Source organism: Sitophilus oryzae, unplaced genomic scaffold, assembly GCF_002938485.1.
Source record: "Sitophilus oryzae breed Bouriz unplaced genomic scaffold, Soryzae_2.0 scaffold_813_pilon_pilon, whole genome shotgun sequence".
Classification (NCBI taxonomy): Eukaryota; Metazoa; Arthropoda; class Insecta; order Coleoptera; family Curculionidae; genus Sitophilus; species Sitophilus oryzae.
The window spans coordinates 130,261-153,847 of record NW_022147432.1 but is presented as its reverse complement, the minus strand read 5'-3'; the positions used below and the strand labels follow the sequence as shown (position 1 = coordinate 153,847).

General features: G+C 31.9%; 1 protein-coding gene across 2 annotated transcripts; it reads right to left on the bottom strand.

The window, feature by feature from the left end:
• Positions 1-2,973: 2,973 nt before the first annotated feature.
• Positions 2,974-23,470, bottom strand: LOC115889375. 2 transcript variants are annotated; one of them, XR_004051437.1, is made up of 4 exons: positions 23,143-23,242; positions 11,949-12,119; positions 10,336-10,524; positions 2,974-3,583 (listed from the first exon to the last, which is right to left on the bottom strand). XR_004051437.1 is itself a non-coding variant. In XM_030909356.1 (4 exons), exons 1-4 carry the CDS (start codon positions 23,344-23,346, stop codon positions 3,360-3,362), a joined length of 642 nt encoding a protein of 213 aa, XP_030765216.1. In that variant the 5' UTR covers positions 23,347-23,470; the 3' UTR covers positions 2,974-3,359. The 2 variants fall into 2 exon arrangements, 1 of the variants encoding a protein (XP_030765216.1); XM_030909356.1 differs by lacking the exon at positions 23,143-23,242 and adding an exon at positions 23,289-23,470.
• Between the last annotated feature and the right edge of the window lie 117 nt (positions 23,471-23,587).

Here is a 23,587-nt window from a genome sequence, read left to right as displayed (position 1 = left end):
CGGGTTTCTCGGAAAGAAACCTACGTCGCCGGGCGACAACTAAAATTCAGTTAATATTTTATTATAATCGATCCTGACGAATAAATGAATTTCATAAATGAATGAATTTTATAAATGAATGGTTTTTGCTGCCGAATTACTACAATACAATATTTCAAGGCAGATGACGGATCTATTCGATAATTTTTATTCGAATAGTTTTCAACGAATGTTTTCTTACTAACTATCGAATTATTCGAATGAATTGCAACTATCGAATGTTTCGATAGTATTCATTCGATAGTTCCCACTACTATAAAAAGCGATATTTATTGGGAAAACTGGAAATCGTCCGATTTTCACCAAAATTGGTATACACCCTATTTTGAGGTCGTAGATTACGAATCTGAACTGTTTCTGGTGATCTCTTACCGTTTTTTCAGAAAAACGACAAATTATTTCAATATCGAATTTTTCTTAATTTCTCATCTTTTTAAGGGTTTCTAGTACATATTTTGTTAGGTATTCAATAAACAATGAGGTTTTTGCTATTTTCTGTTACTTTTTTAACCAGTTCTATGCATAATAAAGGAAAATTTGTAAGCAATCTGAAAATCTTGGGTTATGTGTTTCTGACATTTAAAGCAACGTTGCCAATGCTAAACCTAAACGGCGCGGCGTTTTTATCGCTCCCTCTGGGATTACGAAAGGCGGTCGCCAGAGAAACGCCTCCTTCCCATAACTGCTATTTTACCAACCAAATCTGACAACCACGAAGTAGCTCGAAATAATTTTGATTGCATTGGTTTCAACTTCTATGCAGGAAGTTAATCTTTTTTTGTTGTATTATATCAAAAAAAGCTTAACTTTTCAACTTCTTTGCGGAGGGGCAAAGAAGTTGAAACCAATGCAATCAAAACTCTTTCGTGCAACTTCGTGGTTATAAAAAGTCTTTATATAACTTCTTTGCGGAGGGGGTTAATCTATTTTTGATATAATAAAACAAAAAAAGATTAATCCCCTCCGCATAGAAGTTGAAACCAATGCAATCAAAACTCTTTCGTGCAACTTTGTGGATATAGGCAGTGGCGGATACAGAGCCCATACAGCCACGGTACGTACGTCCTTGTTGTACGTCCCCGGTACGCCCCTGGGATGTGGTAAAGTACGTACTATGTACGTCGCATTTACGTACATTCCAGGTACGTACATTTTATGTTTTGTTCCGGACCAAAACTGGATGTAAAATGATCTAAAGTACGTACAATGTACGTACTATGGACATACAATGTACGTACTATGGACGTACATTTTTCAACGACGTATACGACCTAGGAATTTAATTATAAATAATTCAGTGGAAGTCAGCTTAAAATATTTATTAATATAAAACTCAGGTACAGGTACCCTTATGTCTCGATACACCCGTGAGTCTGGCTTCGGTCCGGCAACTACACCCTTAGCGCTCTCTGTCTTTTATTGGATGTTGATAGATATTTTATTGTTTTTATTCCCGAACTGCTTCTAACTGAAAAATGCAAAAAGAAAACTAAGTATTCAAATATCTAATTCTTGCCTCTGTTTTGAAAAAATTGAATGAGCCGATTCTCAATCATTCGAGGTTGTGACTGTGCTAGGTGAAATAGTCACATTAGACGTGGCAGTGTCATGTAATTCATCTGATGATTCCCCACTTTGAGATACACAACATAAGTTATCTCGAGGGTTATCTGTTTCAGTTTCGCTATTGATAAGATGTGGCAGAGAATCTTCAGACTGTAAATCAAGAACTGAAACATCTGATGTGCTATGTTGATCATTACAAGATTGAAGGTAAGATGCCTGATTAAATGAAGCAGGCTGTCTATTTTAATTAGGGTATGGAGCCTCTCTCTCTCTCTCTTGAAGAGCTCTTTCAAACCGCTTAATTTGAACATTTGCCCTTTTGTAATATTCGCTAGAAGTATCTTTGCGCCACATTATATTATTACACTTTAACTTACCTTGAAACAACGAGCAACGAAGGCAACAACAAAAGAAAACCAGGCGGAAGCCAAACAACCTACGGCCACCATGACACATAACACCCACTCACACAACACAATCGAAAACTGGATCGGAGTAGGTGCGCATTCAGTGTATTGTTGTTTTTATTTTTTACGTTGATTAATAAAAGATGGAAATACACTGAGTGCACACGTGCGCTCTAGCTCTGCCAATCAAAAACGCCATTAGAAACTGCCCGACTTCCGACAAGACTCGAATGTGAACGAATAACTTAGCGGGAAATTTAAACATAGGACTGCATAATTTTCCTGTTAGGCTTGATTGCATAATATATTGCATTTTTAACCCATCAGATTTCTTCAAAGGCTGTCATGCATTATGGTCATTGGATAATTTAGGAAATCATTTTTTATAGCGGTCGGGTTAGATTTATTAATAAAAGAAGTAGAGGTAGGTTAATGTGACTTGAATTAACGTTAACCTAGAAAATATCCACTGATCCAGTCCATTCATTATTATTGGGTATATCTGGCCAAAATAATCCAGTCATGATATTAACATTAAATAACATTTTGTAATGCGTTGTCAAGATACGTCCGTAGTACGTACTCGCATGTACGTCCGTAGTGAAGTCCTACAATGTACGTAAATAGTACGTACATGGGGCACATACTATGTACGTACACTTTTGTACGTACATAGTACGTCCCTAATTGGTCCCGGGACGTACCGACATAATGTACGTCCCTGGGACGAAGTGTTCTGTACGGGAGGGGGGGGGCCATGGTGCCCGGGCCCCTCTAAAATGTATAGGGTTAATATTGGGTTAAATATTAGCCTTATGAGTTAAAAATGGCGCCCTAAACAGCATATTCTACATTACTTTTTATTTGGACCCCCCCTAAAATAAATTTCTGTATCCGCCCCTGGGTATATTTAACTATATTTATTATTTTTTATCGTAGAAACTAAAATGAAACTGAAAAATGTGAGTTTAAATTTAATATGTAAAACAACATAATTTATTAAATTGTGTTAGCAATTTACAATATAAAATAATACGAGACCACTAACATCAATGCATTCTATCTTCTTAAAATCCTAAAACTAAATTTCTTGAAAACTTATCAAGTATCTTCTAAATTAAGCTCATCCAAAGACCTCTTTTATAGTTTTTCATAAATAAGTTAGTAAATACTTCAAAAACTAGACTTAAAATAATGTAAAAAAAATCGTAAAAAATACGCTTAAAATTCGAAATGGCGGTCATAATTTTCCAAATAAGACCGCCGTAATAACAGTGTCCTCTCCCAAATACACTCGTACCCTCTTTTACGAGACAGGGGGTTTTGTTACGCACCGCTTCGGCATCATCAGAAAACTATTTTCAGCGCCACCCCCGCCAATAAAACGAAGACGGAGGCGCGGAACGTAATCCCCGCATTACATAAATCATTATTGCACGCGTAACAACCGTAAACGGAACTCCCCGAAGAACTCCCCACCACGCGTTGGCTGACGAAGTCGCAGGCCGACGAGATGGTCTTGGTGCTGCGGGGCACGCAGCCCCTGAAAGTCTTCGTTTGACTGCTGCTACCTGAAAATTTTAAATTAATAATTCAGCAAATCATTTCTATGTATATTTAGTTATATCGTTTTTCATATTCTCGGTTTATTGGCAAAAATTATATCAAGTTAGCTTAGAGCTCCAACTCACTGACGACCAGATCGCAACAAGGTCGCAACGACCGGCCGTCGGCTGGCCGGATTTACTGCGTTTATAGCTGCGACCAGATAAACGACCAGTTTCAACAGGGTTGTCAGATCTAACGATTTTTTACGTTTTACCAATTAGAAAATATTGTTTCAGAAAGAATTAAGTTTCAGAAATGTTAAAATATCCGAGTTAACTGAAAAGCAAAGTTGCTATTCATAAGCTTATTAAATGTTCTAATATTAAATAATGCATTTAAAATATTCTTGGATTTTTCGTTAATAAGTACTTAACTGGTGTGGTATGTAGTAAGTAAAATCTCCAACCCCGAATACACGATAACGTCGTTATTTCCATGTTTTTCAAATCCGCGATGCCTGCATTCCATCAGTCGTTTCATAACAGAATATTCTACATCCTACGTTTATGTAATTTAATATGTGTAGAGTGAAACATGTAACTCGTGAGATTTTCAGCATTATATCAATAAATGACAAAAACAGTATTGTTCCTAAAGGTGCGTCCAGTCTTGAGCATTTTAGCCCGGACGAACCGAGCGCGCACGAACAAGCAGAACAAATAGGCCGAACAAAAAGCATTGTGCGTACGCGCGACCGACAAAAAGGGAGATATTATGTTTCTTTTTTCTACTGATATGGACTTCTACTGATGGCTCTTATCGACTTTAGAAGTAAACATATTAGGGCCATCGTAAAAAAGGTCGACTCTAAATATAAGCAGGTAGAAAGTTTAGCTTCCAATTATTTCAATGTTTACAATATACTCTTTTTTATTGTTACTGAGAATCTACAACAGTAAATACTTTTTTTTATTTTTATAAACGTTTAAGTTACTTTTTCTCTTAATTTTTTTTTAAAAATAATGCACCTAGTAGAAATATAGTTTAATGGACCCTGTTTGAAACACGTTAAATTAAATATAATATTTAAAATACAGTTGTTCTCCTTGTACATGACTACAATACAACTAAAAAAACTAATTTAATAAAAATAACAAGTGGTTGTAGGAAAACTTTAAATATAATTTTTTTTATTTTTTAACATCGAAACTCGAAGGTATAATAACACGTATCATACCATAAATAGAGTATGTCATATAAAAATGTTTTGAATTTTTAATAGAATCGACCCTTGATAAAAAAGGAACTAGATTTAAGCTTCCCTTTGATCCAGTCTGTATACTATTTCTTTGGATTTTCTGCACGTGTGCAAAAACTACACTAAAACACTATATCTTATAGAAAATAAAATATTGTGCGTTGAATCTGAGGGATTTCACCTGAAAAATTATTAATTTGGAAGAAAACCGGCAACAAGCGACAGAAAATAATATTTTAATGCAGTCTACTGGTCGCAACGACCAACGGACAGCCAGGACGTTAGTGTGCGCTGTATCATTTTTTGATTGAATGGTTTTAGAGGTAGCAGCGGCCTGGCCGGTGCGACCTGGTCGTCAGTGTGTTCGAGACCTTAGAATTTAACTTTTTAATATCTCTTTATAAATTAAAAATGAAAATTCTTATCTGTCAATTATACAAGGGAAACCAAATTGTTGATATTTTGGTGAAAGTTGTAAACACCTTGTGGAATATGTTAATAAATCAAGTTCAAATGCACAAAATACATTTTCAAACATGTTAATGAGCCACCCTCATTCCATTTGAAAAAAAATAATTTAAAAAACGATTTAGGCATCTTTTAATCGGTCAGGAAAAGACACTAAAAACATTAGACGATCAACTTTATTTTTTCAAAGCTCCTTGATTAAAAAGTAATGATTTAATACAGCTGCTCTAGGTGCAAATTTAATATGCTATTTTTGTTAATTGAAAATGTCAAAAATTGACATATAATATGTCATTCTATTCAGAGTGTCATTTTCTATCGAATAAAGTAAAAATACTAAGGGTACCAATTAAAAATCAAAAGTTGTAGTCATTTCCAGTGAAACAGGAAGCGACTGAAAGTATTTGAATATGCCAATCAATTCCGATTTATGTCTTTATACTAACATACCAAATTTCGTTTTATTATTATCTGAAAAAAAAGTAATAGGGGTGAGCCACTTTTGAGAACCACCCGGTATACATTTGTGAGATGTAATGAATAATTAAACGGAGCTCGAAATTGTGTTTCTGTATTGATTAAAAGTTACTTTGCCGATTACGTTCAATTTCTAACCCTGTTGTGAAGACCGGAATAAAAAAAATTATATAACCTTTTTTATACAGGGCCCGGCAATAGTGCGTCGGGCATCTGTAGCCCCTAAAATAAAAAACTTGAGAATTTTGTTTAAGCGCAAACCTAAAGTATGTACTAGGATTTATTTCATGAAAATATTTTGACTTCTATAGAATGGCTCAAAAAAGTGTGAGTGGATCGGGATGATTTTTTTTAAATGGAACACCCTGTATATAATTGCATTTTTGGCTTCCTTTCAGATCACTTTACATAATCCTAAGACATGAATAAATAGATTTCGATAATTTCAGAGATATTAATAAATAAATAAAAATTATATATTTTTCAGCCTTTCTTAAAAAAATAATTAATAATACAAGAACTGTCCTAAAATCAAAACTATATTAGATATTTACTTTAGATGGTCTGTATTTACTTTGTTATAAATATGGAAACCGTAAATCATACAGGATGTTTAAAATTCTACGCCAAACTTTCTAAAATATAAAATAATTTTTCTTTGTTTTTTTAAATGGAACACCCTGTATATTATTTTTTCAATAGATGGAAAATTAAAAAAAGAACATTTTTTGCATTTAGAGTATTTCAAAATTTTTAACGGTTTCGCAGATATTCCCGGTTTTGTATTTCATATGGTATTTTTCACAGTTAATTTTTATCAAAGCCACCCAATGATTGTTCTCTCGTATTTTACCACTGAAAGCGCCATGTAAAATAATACTGCGTGTATCTGGAAAACTATTAAAAATTTTGAAATACTTTAAATACAAAAAATGTTCATTTTTTAATTCTCCGTCAAATAAAAAAATAATATACAGGGTGTTCCATTAAAAAAACGAAGAAAAATTATTTTATATTTTTGAAAGTTTGGCGTAAAATATTGAACATCCTGTATGATTTACGATTACCATATTTATAGCAAAGTAAGAACAGACCGTCTAAAGTAAATATCTAATATAGTTTTGATTTCAGAACAGTTCTTGTATTTTTAATATTTTTTTTAAGAAGGGTTGAAAAATATATATTTTTGATTTATTTTTTAATATCTCCGAAACTAATCGAAATAGATTAACTCATATCTTAGGATTATATAAAGTGATCTGAAAGGAAGCCAGAAATGCGATAATACACAGGGTGTTCCATTTAAAAAAAATCATCCAGTTCCACTCACACTTTTTTGAGCCACCCTATAGAAGTTAAAATATTTTCCGGAAATACATCCTCATACATACTTTAGGTTTGCACTTAAACAAAATTCTCAAGTTTTTGATTCTAGGAGCTACAGATGCCCGACGCACTATTGCCGGACCCTGTATAATAGTGGAGTATTTAAATATGCATACTACACTCAGACACAAAAAAAACGCAACAGTGTTTTTTTGTTATTTTTAGCCCTATTTTCATGAATTTTTCAACAAACTGTATGGAATTATATAAACTTTAATTTACAAACTCAGTTTTTTGTAAACTTTAGTAATTGGAATATTATACAGGGTTAATCGAGGGGTTGTTTTTTTATCCCTACTTTGACACACCCTGTGCAATAATTTCGTGTGTAAATTTTCCTATAATATAATTTTACGGTCAGAACCATGTCTCCAGAGCATTTTGTTTTTTGAATCACGTCAATACATGCTTTGGTTAATTTTTAAGAGCGAAATAAACTGATCACGATGAATTTGCAATTTTTTCTGTTATCGTTACTTTTGATGTAATTTTTTAATAAGACGAGATGGTTTTGGTGACTATTGTCGTAACGTCATATTACGCTGCATCGATAACAAAACTAACGATATTAAAGAAAACATCTGTAATACTGAAGTATACAAACAGAATAAAAATTGTAAAAAACACTATATAATACTTTGTATTGCCTCCCCTGGCTGCTATAACTGCCTGTATATGTTCGTTCATACTGTCATTGAGGCGGCATATATCATATTCATTATGTTTTCCCATTCTTCTTTAAGGACTAAGCGAAGTTCATTTAATGAAGCTGGTAACGCTTCGCGACCTCTAACTCTCCTGCCAAGCATTTCCCAAACGTCGAACATGATGAAGAGTTCATAGTTCACAATGATCTCCAAAGCTGCCTTGTCATATTGAAAAAAAAACTTCAAAAAAAATTATAATTGAAAAAATTGCAAATTGTTGGTGGCAAATTCATTTCGCTCTTAAAAATTAACCAAGGCATGTATTGACATGATCCAAAAAAAACAAAATGCTCAGGAGACATGGTTCTGACCGTAAAATTATATTTTAGGAAAATTTACACACGAAATTATTGCACAGGGTGTGTCAAAATTGGGGTAAAAAAACAACCCCTGGGTTAACCCTGTATAACATGCCAAATACTAAAGCTTATAAAAAACTGAGTTTACATATTAAAGTTGATATAATTATATACAGCTTGCTAAAAAATTCATGAAAATAAGGCTAAAAATAACAAAAATATAACAGTTTAAATTTGACCAAAATTTTCTCCGTTGCGATTTTTTTTGCATCTGAGTGTACAATAAAAAAGTTTGTCAACACCCTGCACTTCACAGAATTAATTCTTGTGCTGACTTTTATGACAGAGGAATAAACTTTACTAAAACAATTGATTGCTGCCTTAAATGTATACAGATGTATCAAAAATTGCTGTATTTTAAATATTTATTTTACATAAAAACTTCTGTATTTCAAATGCAACACTATGTATTTTTTTAAATAAGTCGAAGCAGATTTCATCGCTCTTTCAAACTAAGTATATACCTAAGTGTTTCCTATACCTATCTGGCTCAGATTTTTAATAAAAAGCGTATTTAAAGTAACGATACATTTAAGTCAGCGATTAATTTTTTTAGTTTATTTCTCTGGCTTAAAAGTCAGCACAAGAATTAATTCTGAACAGTAAAGTACAGGGTGTTGACAAGCTTTTTTATTATAGCATGCATATTTAAATATATTTAAATATCTCAAAATCCAAAGCTTTAAACATATCAAACCCATATAACAAATGCCTTATTTTATGCCCAAGAAACCAAAGATGAAATAAAATACCGGGTGCTCCATAAGAAAAAATATAACTTTGGTATGGATCTTAGTTCTGACACACCCTGTACATTTCAAAATAATATTAAATTATGCACATTGTCTTTCCACATACATATATCACAACCCACAAAATATTTTGTTTCTACATCTTTCCGTTTTTGTATAATTAACCGAGGCGAATGAGTGGCGCCACCTGTATAAAAGGAAGCTATACCTACATCTATACCGTGCTGGCAACTGTTACTTTTGGGTCGGCATTTACATGTGTGGAAGTAAATCGCATATTATTAAGTCGGAGTGAGAGAAATGCGACCGACCGACGTGACGCGCGACGGTGTGCTGTTGCGGCGTTGCCGATACGCCTTTCCCTATCAAGTAAAGTAAAATCACGATCGCAAACCGCTTATTTTTAAAAGACTTTTTTTTCAAGAGATAACTAGAAAAAAGCATTAGACATGTTTCTCAGCATCTGAAATGGAATTATAAGGATATCGTTAGGGTGTCATTTTTTTTATAACGAGAAATCGTCAGTAAACGCGATAATTTAAAAACTCAACTTTTTAACACATAACAGGCCATAACTCAAGAACCACTTTAGATATTGAAACTCTTTTTTTATTTTCAAGATCGGATATTTTACAATATGTTTACATAAGAAAAATTCGATGAGGTTGTTTTTTCCATTCAAAAATTGTAAACAATCCATCCATTTACTTTTAGAGCATAGCAATTTTCAGCAATCGTGTAATTTTTTTATTGATAAAGGTTTTCACATACTGTCTGCAAAGAAAATACAGCAGAAATATTAACAAAGTTCTTGAAAAAACTACAATCTATTATTTCTAATAGAGCTCGACATATGGATTTTTGAATTTAGAGTTCTAATAGCGCGACCACTATCGAACACCCACTCAATTCCACTTATTTTTACCAAAAATGCAAAGTATTTCTATCACGAGACGTAATTAAATCGTGAAGCTGAACGCATGACGTACACCTTTCCCTAGAACTTTAAGTACTGACAGAGGTATTGATTGGGTCGACCGGTCAACTGCGACAAATCTGCTATATCCCCTTCCACGTCTCTTAGCGATGTGCACAGTTTCTCGGTTTATTTCATACGTTTGGCAACGTGTTTACTGTTCTCTCTTTGTTCGGTACATTTTAAACGCATTGTAATCTTCTTACATACGAAAATCTCGACCCAAGACTAACCTTTGCCAGCCCTTAGTATTAAAAACAACTTCAACAATAAACTCCGAGAAACACTAAACATTTATACCATTTCGAACCCTTAATTAATTGACCGAACAAAAGTAATAAGAAAGAAACACAACAATAAAAAAAGAAATAAAAAGGCAATAAATATCTTACTGCTGTTGTAATTAGCTTTGACGCAAACGAACTCGGTATTCTCGTTGATTTCTCCTTTATTGAAAAACTCCCATATTTTCCGTTGTATATCGAAGAATTCAGCATGGGAGCGCTGCCTTATTATTTCGTTTGTGTTGGTTGAGCTGAGGGTCTCGATGTCGTTAGAATTGTCGGCCCCGACTTGAGTCTCTACAACAATAAAGGGGATAGTTTTTTTTTTATTTTTATCACAATAAAACCGACCATTTAATAATGTTTTCTAATGAGAAAACGTCGGTTATACTATGTTTTATTTGTCTATTTGTATTTTTAAATGTTTCTTAATAATGTTTTTAAACTTCGGTATTGTAATGATAATAACATCGGACACAGATTTGAAGTTGGACATACGATATTATCTCTCCAAAAAATCCTATACCGGGTGCGTCTCAAAAGTGGCTCACCCCTATAACTTTTTGATTTTTTCAGATAAAACAACGATATTTGGCATATTAGTATATGACATAAATTGGGATTGATTGACGTATTCAATTGTTTTCGGTCACTTCCGGTTTCACCGGAAATGACTACAACTTTATTCGATAGAAAATGACACTCTGAATCGAATGACATATCATATGTCAATTATTGACATTTTCGCGTATGGTTTATTTGAAATTGTAACATGCGGTTCATAACGACAATTTGACTCAAAATACCAAGTGTGTGGTACCAAATTATTCGTAAAAAAATGCTTTTTCCAAATATGCTAATGAGCCACCCTCGTTCCATTTGAAAAAATTGAGATATGATTAAAAATACGATTTGGGCATCTTTTAATCGGCCAGGACAAGACACTAAAAATATTAGACGATCAAATCTATTTTTCTAAGGCTCCTTGATTAAAAATTAGTGTTTTTAACAAAGCCATAACACTCTAGATTGAAATTTAAAATAGAATTTGTTTTTGAGTGACTATGTCAAAAATTGACATATGATATCTCATTCGATTCAGAGTGTCATTTTCTATCGAATAAAGTAAAAAAATACCAAGGGTGCCATTTAAAAATCAAAAGTTGTAGTTATTTCCGGTGTAACCGGAAGTGACTGAAAACAAATGAACACGTCAGTCAATCCCAATTTATGTCATATACTAACATACCAAATCTCGTTGTTTTATATGAAAAAATAAAAAAGTTATAGGGGTTGAGCCACTTTTGAGACGCACCCGGTATAGGTATTTCGCCATTGCAAGAAAACCTACTAAATAAAATAGTTATTTTTTGTAAACACTGCTGCTTTAATTCCAAACGGAAACTACTTGTCAGAAGTTTGGTTCACAGATCTACAAATTTGCCTAACGAACAAAAAAATGCTTAACGTTTCGGAATCTCTTTCCGTCGTCGGAAGCCAAAAAAATACAACGAATAAAGAAAAAAACTATTTAAAATATTTAAATTCAACTATTCGAGGACACTTTAGTTTTTTTAAACAGATACGTTAGATACATCGTAAGATTTTACCTATCGATAAGTATCGCAGTTCACCTATTGTGATTTAAAAATTAAGGTGTCGCTGATCCTTAGTAAAGAAGTCTGAAAATCACTCAAACCATAAATAAAAGTTTTTCTTACCATTTAATTGTGTCAAAGAAGCAGAATTTGAATTTGACACAAGGCGGCTGAAGAAAAGTTTGGCATTCTTGAAGACATCAGAACAACTGATAATTGAACCTAGGTATACATCATAAGGGTCTCCACAATAAGCGCTGTTGCAGTTATAGCACCTTGATACATTAGCAGAAACTGAAACCAAAAACAAATGTATAATAGATTATTATATTGTTGCAATGAATATAATCAGATTAAATAATTTAAAAAACCTGGGTTGGACTTGAAAATATTTTAAATGATAATTAAATAGTTTTGTTGTTGTTAAGGTACCCAAAACAAAAAAAAGTAGTAGATGTGGCATATTGTACTTAGAAGACCGAGCTATTTCAAAAACAGAAATAAAAAATCGGCCTCTGCATCTCACAAATATCAGCTAATTTGAAAATTTATAATTAATAGCCCTAATAAATTGGCTAAATATACAATTAGTTTTTTTAATTTTCTAAAAAGTAACGACAAGAAAAAATAAAATTGGTTTTCAAAAAAATCCGTTTTTCCAAAAAACTCTTTGGTGGCATCTTGATGAACATCCCAACGCGCAACTTTGCCCCAGTTTAACCATCTTCGTATCTATTACGGTTTCCGAGATACCAATGCTCGTACCTCGAATTTGTAGCACCCTGTATATTATTGGTATGTCTCGCCACTGGGAATTAGAGGGGTAGAATGTTCCATTTGGAGGTTTCCATTTCTTGGGTGTGGTTGCTTTACATTTTTGTTAATGTGTGCAATCTCAAGTACTGAACCACGCGCCGGAACATATTAAAGTTAATTTCTCACTATACCTTCCATATCAGCTCCCTTCCGTTTCCCTTCCGTTTCCCTTCCGTTTACATAAAATATTATATCATGTAAATGAATAGGACAATGCACACTATACGTTCCGTTTCCCTTCCGTTTCATATCCTTCCATACATTTTTTTGCGGACGGACCGAAGTGTATCGGAAACAGCGTTGTCAAGTCCTTACATTTGGACCAGCTCTGTTAAAATTTTGCTGATATTTATTTATTCTTTCGCATCTTAATTAAGTCTATTACCTTTTTAAAAGATACAAATTTTTAAAATAAAACTTTCGTAATGATATAAATTGTACAATAAATAGGATGGAACTGATATGGAACGGAAGCTTACGTATAGCGTCAATAGAATAAAAATACGGAACGGATATGGAATGAAAACGGAAGGTTATAGTGAGAATCAACCCTTATGTGCCTCAAAATTTTAATAATTTCAGCATTATAGCTCATTAAAAGTTTATCTTTGAACAAATTTCCATTCTCTTACTATTCTTATCAATAAAACTTTTACATTATAATAATTCATTAAAACTTAAAAATCTAAATCCGGGGATCTTTGTTGGGGCGGGCACTTTAATGCCGCGATTTAAGTTTGAAATTAATGGATTCCGCGAGATTCCCGGAAAGTTTTTACTAGACGGCGCCGATGTAAAACACATCGGCAAACAGACAACACAAACAGCACACCGGCAAAGAAAGTTTGTTTATTTTTGCTGAACGTCGCTAATAAAAATGCCCCCGACGATAAAATAAGTCGACTTTTAATAGACGTGTTTGTCTTTGACTTTGACGATTTTTCTTTGGGCCATTCTTCCTAATTTCTGTCAACTGGCTGAACTTTGAAAGTATGGCTTATATCATTAGATTTCTAAAAATTATTTTTCTTAAAACAGCTAGGTTCAACCTTTGAATAAAAATATTAACCCAAGTAGCATTGTTAGACACAAAATCGAAACAAAAACTCTGCGAAACAGTTTCGTCACATTTTTAATACATATCTATCGTAACATAAATCGTTTTTTGTGTCGAAACATTTTACCAAAATATGGTTTCGCTACATAGGCTATAACAATAAAGATCTTAGACAATTTTTTTGAAAATTTTAAGGAGCAGATATGGTCCACATTTACAAATTTCGTACCCGTTTTGTGCCTGAAAAGTTTCCATAATTTATTTGATATTCTGTCATATATGATAACATAACCTTACTTTATTGTTTTGATTTTGTTCTACAGTTTTTGCATTTAAACATTCTTCAAGTTTTTATAGTACTATCAAAGATAAATTATACTTGTGTTAACTATAATATTCTTTGGTACTATAATTAAAAAAGCAGAAGTAAGGACATATATAGTGAGTACAAATACACATATTTTTCACAATGGAATACATGTTTTTATGCCTTAACTGTGTTATAATAAGTAAATAAAACTGTTTCTCTCTCTCTCAATTATATTGACACAACAAGTTTTTATTGGCGTTGTTGACAGGTGACTAGTTCGAAATTTCTACATAGATAACGCTAACTTGAAACATTTTAGAGACAACGTTTCCATATATTGTCGATTTATTTTCGAAACACGAGTTTCTCTCTTTTTAGACACAAATATGATCTGATGTAGATGATTTGTATTCGACTCCATGTCAATTTTATAAAATAATGAATTAAAATTCTGCCATGTTGGCTAGTGATCGAAGGGGCATTAAAACTATGAAAGTACATTATTAAATTAAAAGATGAATTTGCTTTTGCAATTGGTATTTTTTGTGCGAGAAAATCTAAAAACAAAGATTTTAAGATAAAAAAATATGGTGGAGGTCCGCATTGTTGATGGTTGTTTTCATTTTGAAATCCACACACACACACACATAGGTTATTTTAGTTTGGTATTTCGTTTCTTAACATTTAGAAACAGTGGCTGCTGAAAACGGGAATCTTGGACACAAATTGCAGGAACTGTTTCGAAACATTGGCTCAACTTTCGTTTAGCTGAAATCTGTTATATAAAAAATGACTTTATATATGCGTTCTAGAAGGCGTTAGGAGTACAAATATACAAAAATTTTCCTGCGAAAATGCGTCATTTTCATTTTTCGGACTTTAGTATAGCCGAAATCTGTTACATCAAAATTAGTCTTCGGGGTGTGTTTTAGACATTTTTCTAAACATAAAAACACAAAAAAGTGTCTGCGGAAATTTTTTATTCTTATTTTACATAAAAAATGCTTTGACTTTAGAATAGCTGAAAACAGTTACATGAAAAATGAACTGATATTTGTTTTATACGAGCCTTTACGAGCAAAGTAATAGATACAAAAAAATTCCTGCGGAAATGTGTCAATGTCATTTTGTGCACTTTGTTTCTCATACATTTTTCAGTTTAGAATCTTACGGGACCCGGGAGCGAATAGGGGTGCTGGGTGCATGGAGTGAAACATCTTTCGGAGGAATAACAATTTTTGTAGAATAGATAATATAGGTTCTTGTAGACTATAAGTACCTCGGAATGTTGCACTTATTCTTGTTTTTTATTAAAGCCTTACGTAATAAATAGGGCTGATTCAAAACAAAAAATCATTGGATCATGCAGTTTTCTTTTATATTTTAATAATTAACTGTGATTTTGCAAAAATATTAGATTGGTTAGCATCTTTGTTAACATTTGGGTTGCTTTGGTTAGCTTTTCTTTGTGGAGGGTGTTAAGCTATGGGTTTTGTATTTTAATAATTAACTGTAAATAACTGATTTTGTAAAAATATTATTAGATTTATTATTAGATTGGTTAGCATTTTAGACATTTTTAAACGACTTTTATGGTTCAAAAGTGATAAAAAGATAATTTTTTATGTATTTATGCTTACAAAAATGGAAAATGAAAATCAAGCATTTTTATTTTCCTGAGTTTGTAAACGCTTCTGGCAAAAATAAATTTATTTTTTATATAACTGATTTCAGCTATTCTAAAGTCTATTAAATTCCTTCAGAAAATGGATACAATTTATTTCCGCAGGAAATTTTTTATTTTCCTCAATTCGTGAATGCTTCTAAAAGGCAAAAATATATTTATTTGTTATATAACGGATTTCAGCTATTCTAAAGTCTAATAAATTTCCTTAGAAAATAAAAACAGCTTATTTCCGCAGGAAAATTTTTGTGTTTATATGTTCAGAAAAATATTAAAAATAAAACGCAAAATGTATTTTTTTTATAGCAGTTCAGTTATTCTAAAGTGGGAAATTTGGAAATTACGCATTTCCGCAGAAAAATTTGTGTTTTCCGCGGTTCACAGTGGCTTTTTAAAAAACATTTTTTTTCTCTAATAACTGATTTCAGCTAAAGGAAAGTTGACCCGAAACATTTCCTCTAAAAGTTTTCATTCCGCATCAAAACATTTCAGGAAACGGCTAGTGCCACCACATTGAAAACACATGTGTCAAGAAGCAGACACAATTATTAGAAACATTACTTAAAATGTGTCCAAAAATACTACTTGGGAAGTATGGAGCAAATCAACAAATTTAGGTTGGGCGCAATGCAAAAATAAATACAAGGTGTTTCAAAAAACATTTGCGATCTCTCGTGGGGTGGTTACTTACGCAAGATAATATGTATGTATCCAAAATTTTCAGACTTTCTCTTTATTGCACATTTCCCTAAATCATTCTAGGAGAAAAAACGGTAATTATTGGGAAAACTGGAAATCGTCCGATTTTCACCAAAATTGGTATACAAACTATTTTGAGGTCGTAGACTACGAATCTGAACTTTTTTCTTGGCGGTCTCTTACCGTTTTTCAGAAAAACGGAAAATAATTTCAACATTGAATTTTTCTTTATTTTGGCCCAATAAAGTAATAATTTCACTATATTTTCATTATATTATAGTTTATCTAAAAGCCACACTTGATTGGGGATAGAAAAATGTCCAAAATTTTACTGAAAAACACTTTTCTTAACAAATTTTTTTTTTGACATGTCATTTGTTTGACATTTCATATATTCTTCTTTCTGTCTCCTATGTAATGATAGAGACAAATATATTCTAGACCTAATCTAGAAATTTGAAAATTTACAACGTTGCCATATCTTCTATTTTTTCGGGTGATTAGAGATTTTAAATAAATTACCTATTATGAGATCTTACAATAATTAAATATACCTAGCTTTAATATACCTACTGTATGATCGAATAAAAACGGCGACAGCGATGGCTATGAATTGAAGATCGCTGTCATTTTATATGTAAAATTATATGGGAAATGTCATCGATCGTCATTTCCAAGCCAACTGGACGCCATTTTTTCGATCATACGGTATATCTCCTCACAAAGTTACGCGGAAGAGTTTTGATTGCATTGGTTTCAACTTCTATGCGGAGGGTGTTAATCTTTTGTTGTTATATTATATCAAAAAAAGATTAACCCCCTCCGCAAAGAAGTTATATAAAGACTATTTATAACCACGAAGTTGCACGAAAGAGTTTTGATTGCGTTGGTTTCAACTTCTTTGCGGAGGAGGTTAATAATGTTTTTTTGATATAATAGGTTCGTTCCAACTGGACCGAGAACCGATCCTGCGACGGTAATTTCTAGTCGCCCACTTATTGTTTGAAAAGTTTGATCGTTTGTCAAGATTAACAAATGAATTGACTGATAGGAAATTACCGTTCTAGGACGATTCTCTCGTCCGGTTGGAACAAACATAATATAACAACAAAAGATGAACACCAATGATATCCCAATAAATTATTATTATAAAAACTATTATTTAGAGGTCATTGATTAACACCCTCCGCATGGAAGTTGTAACCAATGCAATCAAAACTCTTTCGTGCAACTTCGTGGTTATAAATAGTCAGATCTCGTTGGTAAAATCAGTTATGGGAAGGAGCCGTTCTTCTGGCGACCGCCTTTCATAATCCCAGAATGAGCGAAAAAAACACACTAAATTTAGGTTTAGCATTGGTAACGTTGCTTTAAATGCCAGAAACACATAACCCAACATTTTCAGATTGTTTACAAATTTATTTTAGTAAATTTTACCTAACAAAATATGTGCCAGAAAACCTTAAAAATATGAGAAATTAAGAAAAATTCGATGTTGAAATAATTTTCCGTTTTTCTGAAAAACGGTAAGTGACCGCCAAGAAAAAAGTTCAGATTCGTAATCTACGACCTCAAAATAGCGACCTCAAAAAAATACCAATTTTGGTGAAAATCGGACGATTTCCAGTTTTCCCAATAATTACCGAAAAAACATCCTGTACTATTCAATTATTATTTGCAAATTTGAGATTTATACCTTGTCTGATGCAGTCTTATCTTCAGATTAGAGTGATTAAACATTAAGTTTTATATTTTAAGTTATATGCTAATATAACGAAGATTTTATGAAAAAATTACTTTTTTTATCAATAATTAATGCATTGCATAATTATAAAACGTGTAATAAATTAAGACAATCCAGCATATACGTAAATAATGAACTAAAACGAATAATTGAATTCAATTAATCATTTTTTAATCGCGAAAGTGATAAACATGAAATATGTATTGTCGCGAATCTCGAGTGATATGTCAACAACTGAGTGCCTACTTCCATAATTTATAACATAAATAGTCGTTTATTTATTAAAACAAGTGGCATTTATAAGATTATCACGTAATGTATGTTGTGATTTATTTTCTCTTGCTATACAAAAAACAAAGAGCACTATCTTTTTAGATGATCAACTATTAATATACGAGCTATAGAAGGCAGGTGATTTAATTAGTAAAATCAAATCAAATTGAGAGTTGCTTTTGACAAGTATTATTAAATATACAGGGTTGCTCACCACATACGACACGGAGTATTGTAGCTAAACGATTAGATTTTTACAAATTGTAAGTTTTGGGTTGGTTGAAGGTCTATTAGAGCTACAATTTAAAAATATTTTTACAAGATACAAAGTGTCCCAAATAAGTAAAAAATATTATAGTTGTATTTTTTTAAATGGAACACCCTGTATATTATTCTATTTTTGGATTCTACGATTGACATAAAGGTAAATTTGATTACGGTTTATCACACTTAAACCTTACGGTTTTTGAAATATTTTCAATTTTATAAAATTGCAGTAAAAAATTTAAGGCTTTATTTCTCCAAGGGTATCAAAGTTTTTAATACTAAATATTTACTGAAGATTATTTATTGATCAGATATTGTGTTGCAATAATAAAAATTTTACTACCTTATACAGAGTGTCCAAAAATTTATATTAAGTAATTACTAGCTTTAAACGGCAATAATTTGTTTAATTTAAACGGAACACCCTATATATTTTACGTGAATCAGATGCACAATGTAATTGTCTATCAAATTGTATTGTTCCATTTTTTACCCATCTCTTCAAGTTTTCATAGAAAATGCATTTTCTTATAATTTAGACCTCATTTATCACTATACCCATGGAACATTGACATTTTAGCTTATTTTTAAAAATGTAACAAATTTTCAAAGGGTACAGATACTAATATTGTTGATATAGTTCGCTTATTTAATTAAAAAATAAAAACAAAACTGTTTAAATATTTTTTGTTAAAGAGGACCAATTAATATGATCCCAGTATTCAATCTACATTAATTGACTGTTTACGTTGTAGTAATAATTGCTCCAAATACTAAAAAACTGAATTTTGTGTGTGTATTAGACAGTGTGGTAAAAAGTAACACCTTATAAATTTTGCTTATAAACGAATGCTTATTTATAGAAACAGAGACATTTATTTTTATATCTTATTATTATATTGATTTCTGAGCCAAATCCACATTTATTTAGAATATTTTATCAATTAAAACAATTTAAAAGTATGTAATTAACTAATTTTTGGTATTTTTGGTAGGAAATAATGGTGGTATATTTAATTGGTACACACTTTTACAAAGATTTAAATAGTTTTTTTGTATGCCAATTGGCTTGCAATATTTACTACCTGTACAATTTGTACATATTATGGTGCTATAAAAAAATCTGAAATGTCAATATTCCATGGGTATAGTGATAAATGAGGTCTAAATTATAAGAAAATGCATTTTCTACGAAAACTTGAAGAGATGGGTAAAAAATGGTATAATACAATTTGATAGACAATTATATTGTGCATCTGATTCACGTAAAATATATAGGCTGTTCCATTTAAATTAAACAAGTTATTGCCGTTTAAAGCTAGTAATTATTTAATATAAATTTTTGGACACTCTGTATAAGGTAGTAAAATTTTTATTATTGCAACACAATATCTGATCAATAAATAATCTTCAGTAAATATTTAGTACTAAAAACTTTGATACCCTGGGAGAAATAAAGCCTTAAAATTTTTACTACAATTTCATAAAATTGAAAATATTTCAAAAACGGTAAGGTTTAAGTGTGATAAACCTTAATCAAATTTACCTTTATTTCAATCGTAGAATCCAAAAATAGAATAATATACAGGGTGTTCCATTTAAAAAAATACAACTATAATATTTTTTACTATTTGGGACACTCTGTATCTTGTAAAAATATTTTTAAATTGTAGCTCTATAGACCTTCAACGAACTCAAAACTTACAATTTGTAAAAATCTAATCGTTTAGCTACAATACTCCGTGTCGTATAATGCTCGTAATGTCGTATAAATACTCCGTGTCGTAAACAACCCTGTATAAACATGAAATTTTGATATTAAAATAATTTATCAAAACATAAAGTTTGGTAAAAACTACGTTCATTTGTGTGATGAAATACTGAGTGTCCTATCAATGGCGGATACAGAGGGGCGCTCATGGGGCCCGGGCCCCCCCCTAAAATCTGTAAATTGTGTAAAATATTAGGCTTTTGGGTTAAAAATGGCGCCCTTAAAAGCATATTCTCCATTGCTTATTATTTTGCCCCCCCCTAAAATAAATTCCTGTATCCCGCCCCTGTGTCCTATATTTGAAAAGAATTTAAAATTACCTTTACAAAAATATACCACACTTGATATTTTATTATAATCCCCTTCGAAATACAGAATTTTTATAAGTTCGCCACTTTTAACTAATAGGCTTTGGACCCCTTATTGATGATCTGCCCCTAATGGAACTCGAAAACATATTTTTCCAACAAGACGAGGCACCGCCACGGAACGTTGAAGTTATCAGCAAATTTTTGCAGCCAATTTCGAGAATAATTTAATTGCTAACCAAGATTCCAGACGTTGGCCGTCCAGGCCGCCAGACTTAGTGCCTGTTATGCTTAGTGGATTTTTATCGTTGAGAAAGAATAAAGGTTCTTATTTTTAAATTGCCCGTATAATCTAGACAAGAATTAGAAATACGTAGTTTTTAATCTTTTACCCCATTGATTTAATAAATTCCGCGAGAAATGTTCAAAAACGGTCCCGTCTGTCCATAACAGAAGACGGTCGACATGTCGAACACCTGTAGCAAAGACTCATATCTTTTTATATTGTTATTAGATATAGTTTAAATGTGTTGATGTTGTTAAATATAGTTTAAATTGTTAGAAAATTTTGCATCTCTCATTGCAAATATCATTTTCGTTTTAATTTTGCTCACAGCTACAATTTTTTGCATTACAGCCGGCGCCGTTTAAAGGTTGATTCTCACTATACCTTCCGTTTCCATTCCATATCCATTCCATATCCGTTCCGTATTTTTATTTTATTGACGCTATACGTACGCTTCACGGAACGGAAGCTTACGTATAGCGTCAATAAATTGACGCTATACGTAAGCTTCCGTTCCGTATCAGTTCCATACTTTTTATTGTACAATTTATATCATTACGGAAGTTTTATTTTAAAAATCTTTTGAAAAAGGTAATAGATTTAATTAAGAGGTGAAAGGATAAATAAATATTAGCAAAATTTTAACAGAGCTAGTAGAAATGTAAGACCTTGACGACGCTGTTTCCGATACGCTTCAGTTCGTCCGCCAAAAAAATGTATGGAAGGAAAGGAGATGGAACGGAAGAGAAACGGAACGGATAGTGTGCATTGTCCTATTCATTTACATGATATAATATTTTATGTAAACGGAAGGGAAACCGAAGGGAGCTGATATGGAAGGTATAGTAACCATTATTAGAATCAACCTTTAAGCCTACTAATTTAAAGTGGGCGAATTTTTATAAACTCTATGCCTGGAAGAGGAATCGAGCAAAATATCAAGTGTTGGAAATGTATTTTTGGAAAGGTAAATTAAATTCTTATCAATGAATTAAAAATATACTAGGTGTCCCATATAAAAAATCAAATTTTCTGTTGATAATTCTTAAATTATTAATTTAAAAAAAATTATCTATTATCTCCTATAGAAAAGAGTGTTTCGCGTTTCCCTTCAAATGCGTCCAATTTGACCTACCCTGTACTTATTTATATAATGTTCACATACATACTTGTAGAAATGTTCATCAAATTTTATCTGAAAATTAATAAGAACTTCGAAAATGTTTTCAAAAACGTTATTGACCTGACCCTGGAATTGAAATATACAACCCCCCCCCTCCCCCCAATTTTCACATAATATATAAGATTTGCTCTGTATAGAAATATAGAGTTTGTTTCATTATACGCGGTTTTTATTTTCTTCAAATAAGTGCAAAATAACCGAGTTATTTTACTTTGAAAATTAAAAAAAAGAAATTTCTTAAATTTGAATGAACCACTGGATCTTTTCTGGATTTTTAGCCGACCATATCAACAGGTATGGTAGGCTATTAAGATCGACAAAAAAAAGTTTTTTTAAATTTAGTTAAAATGAGTTATTTAGGTCATAAATGACCTAAATACAAAATATTTTCATGGTGTCTGTCTGTCTGCCCGTCTGCCTGTAACACGATAACTCAAAAACCGCTAAACCGATTTTAACCAAATTTGGCACAAAAATATTCTGGCACCCGAGAATCTGGCCATTAGTTTTTGGTGGGGGTGGGGGGTTGGTAAGGGGATATGGGAGGGGGTTAAAATTTTAAAAAATCGTAACTCCAACATTACAGTAGCTAGGGAAACGCGGTTTTCAATTTAAGATTAGGAATAATATTTGCAACAAAATTTGTAATAACATTAAAATCAGTCAAAGTCGCAGTTTTTGAGATAATTGAAACCAAAAGAACTGCCTACCAACTTTTTATTAACATATTTTAGTATGGGCTATACGTGCCTCTCGGCGCCAATTATTTTTTTCTTGTAAAATTAATCTACTACCTGTGTTCTCATATTATCAAGAAATCATGTTTTTTAACGTTCACGTAAAAAAACTCATAATCGTGTTTCTAGGGTCGAAATAAATATACTACCCCTAAAAATATTTGCACTTATTTAAGACTTACCCTATATTACCATCCAGCACATTATAGTGTAAAAAGCAATCCAAAAATCTGAATTTATTTTACACTTACACACTCGCCGTATCGTATTATTTAAATTGCCTAAATTAAATAAAAGATACGATTTTTTTGTGTATTAATACACTTACCTGTTAATAAACAACCACTCAAGATAAGACCGAAAATCGGAAAAAAAATCTTAGTCATATTGAAGAAAAAATCACACAAAATCAGTCCGAGTGCAACACCTTAGCGAAAAACACTGAGACGACACTTCTATCACCTTAGCATAATTTTTTCAAAGCAATGGACTGATTAGAAAGTGTGTCGACTTATTATATTTAAAATATTATCTCAAATAAACAAATGGCTGACAAAATCATAATGAAGACGAGCCCAAAACTTAAGCCCACTGTTTGCAAAAGTATAATATCCGTTGAAAATAGTA

Excerpts from the sequence above, each read along its gene's own strand:
- LOC115889375 (XM_030909356.1), bottom strand. The coding sequence starts at position 23,346 with ATGACTAAGATTTTTTTTCCGATTTTCGGTCTTATCTTGAGTGGTTGT. Across the intron at positions 10,525-11,948 it reads TTCTTTGACACAATTAAATG|AGACTCAAGTCGGGGCCGAC; the intron begins GTAAGAAAAACT and ends TTATTGTTGTAG. Across the intron at positions 3,584-10,335 it reads CAAAGCTAATTACAACAGCA|GTAGCAGCAGTCAAACGAAG; the intron begins GTAAGATATTTA and ends TAAAATTTTCAG.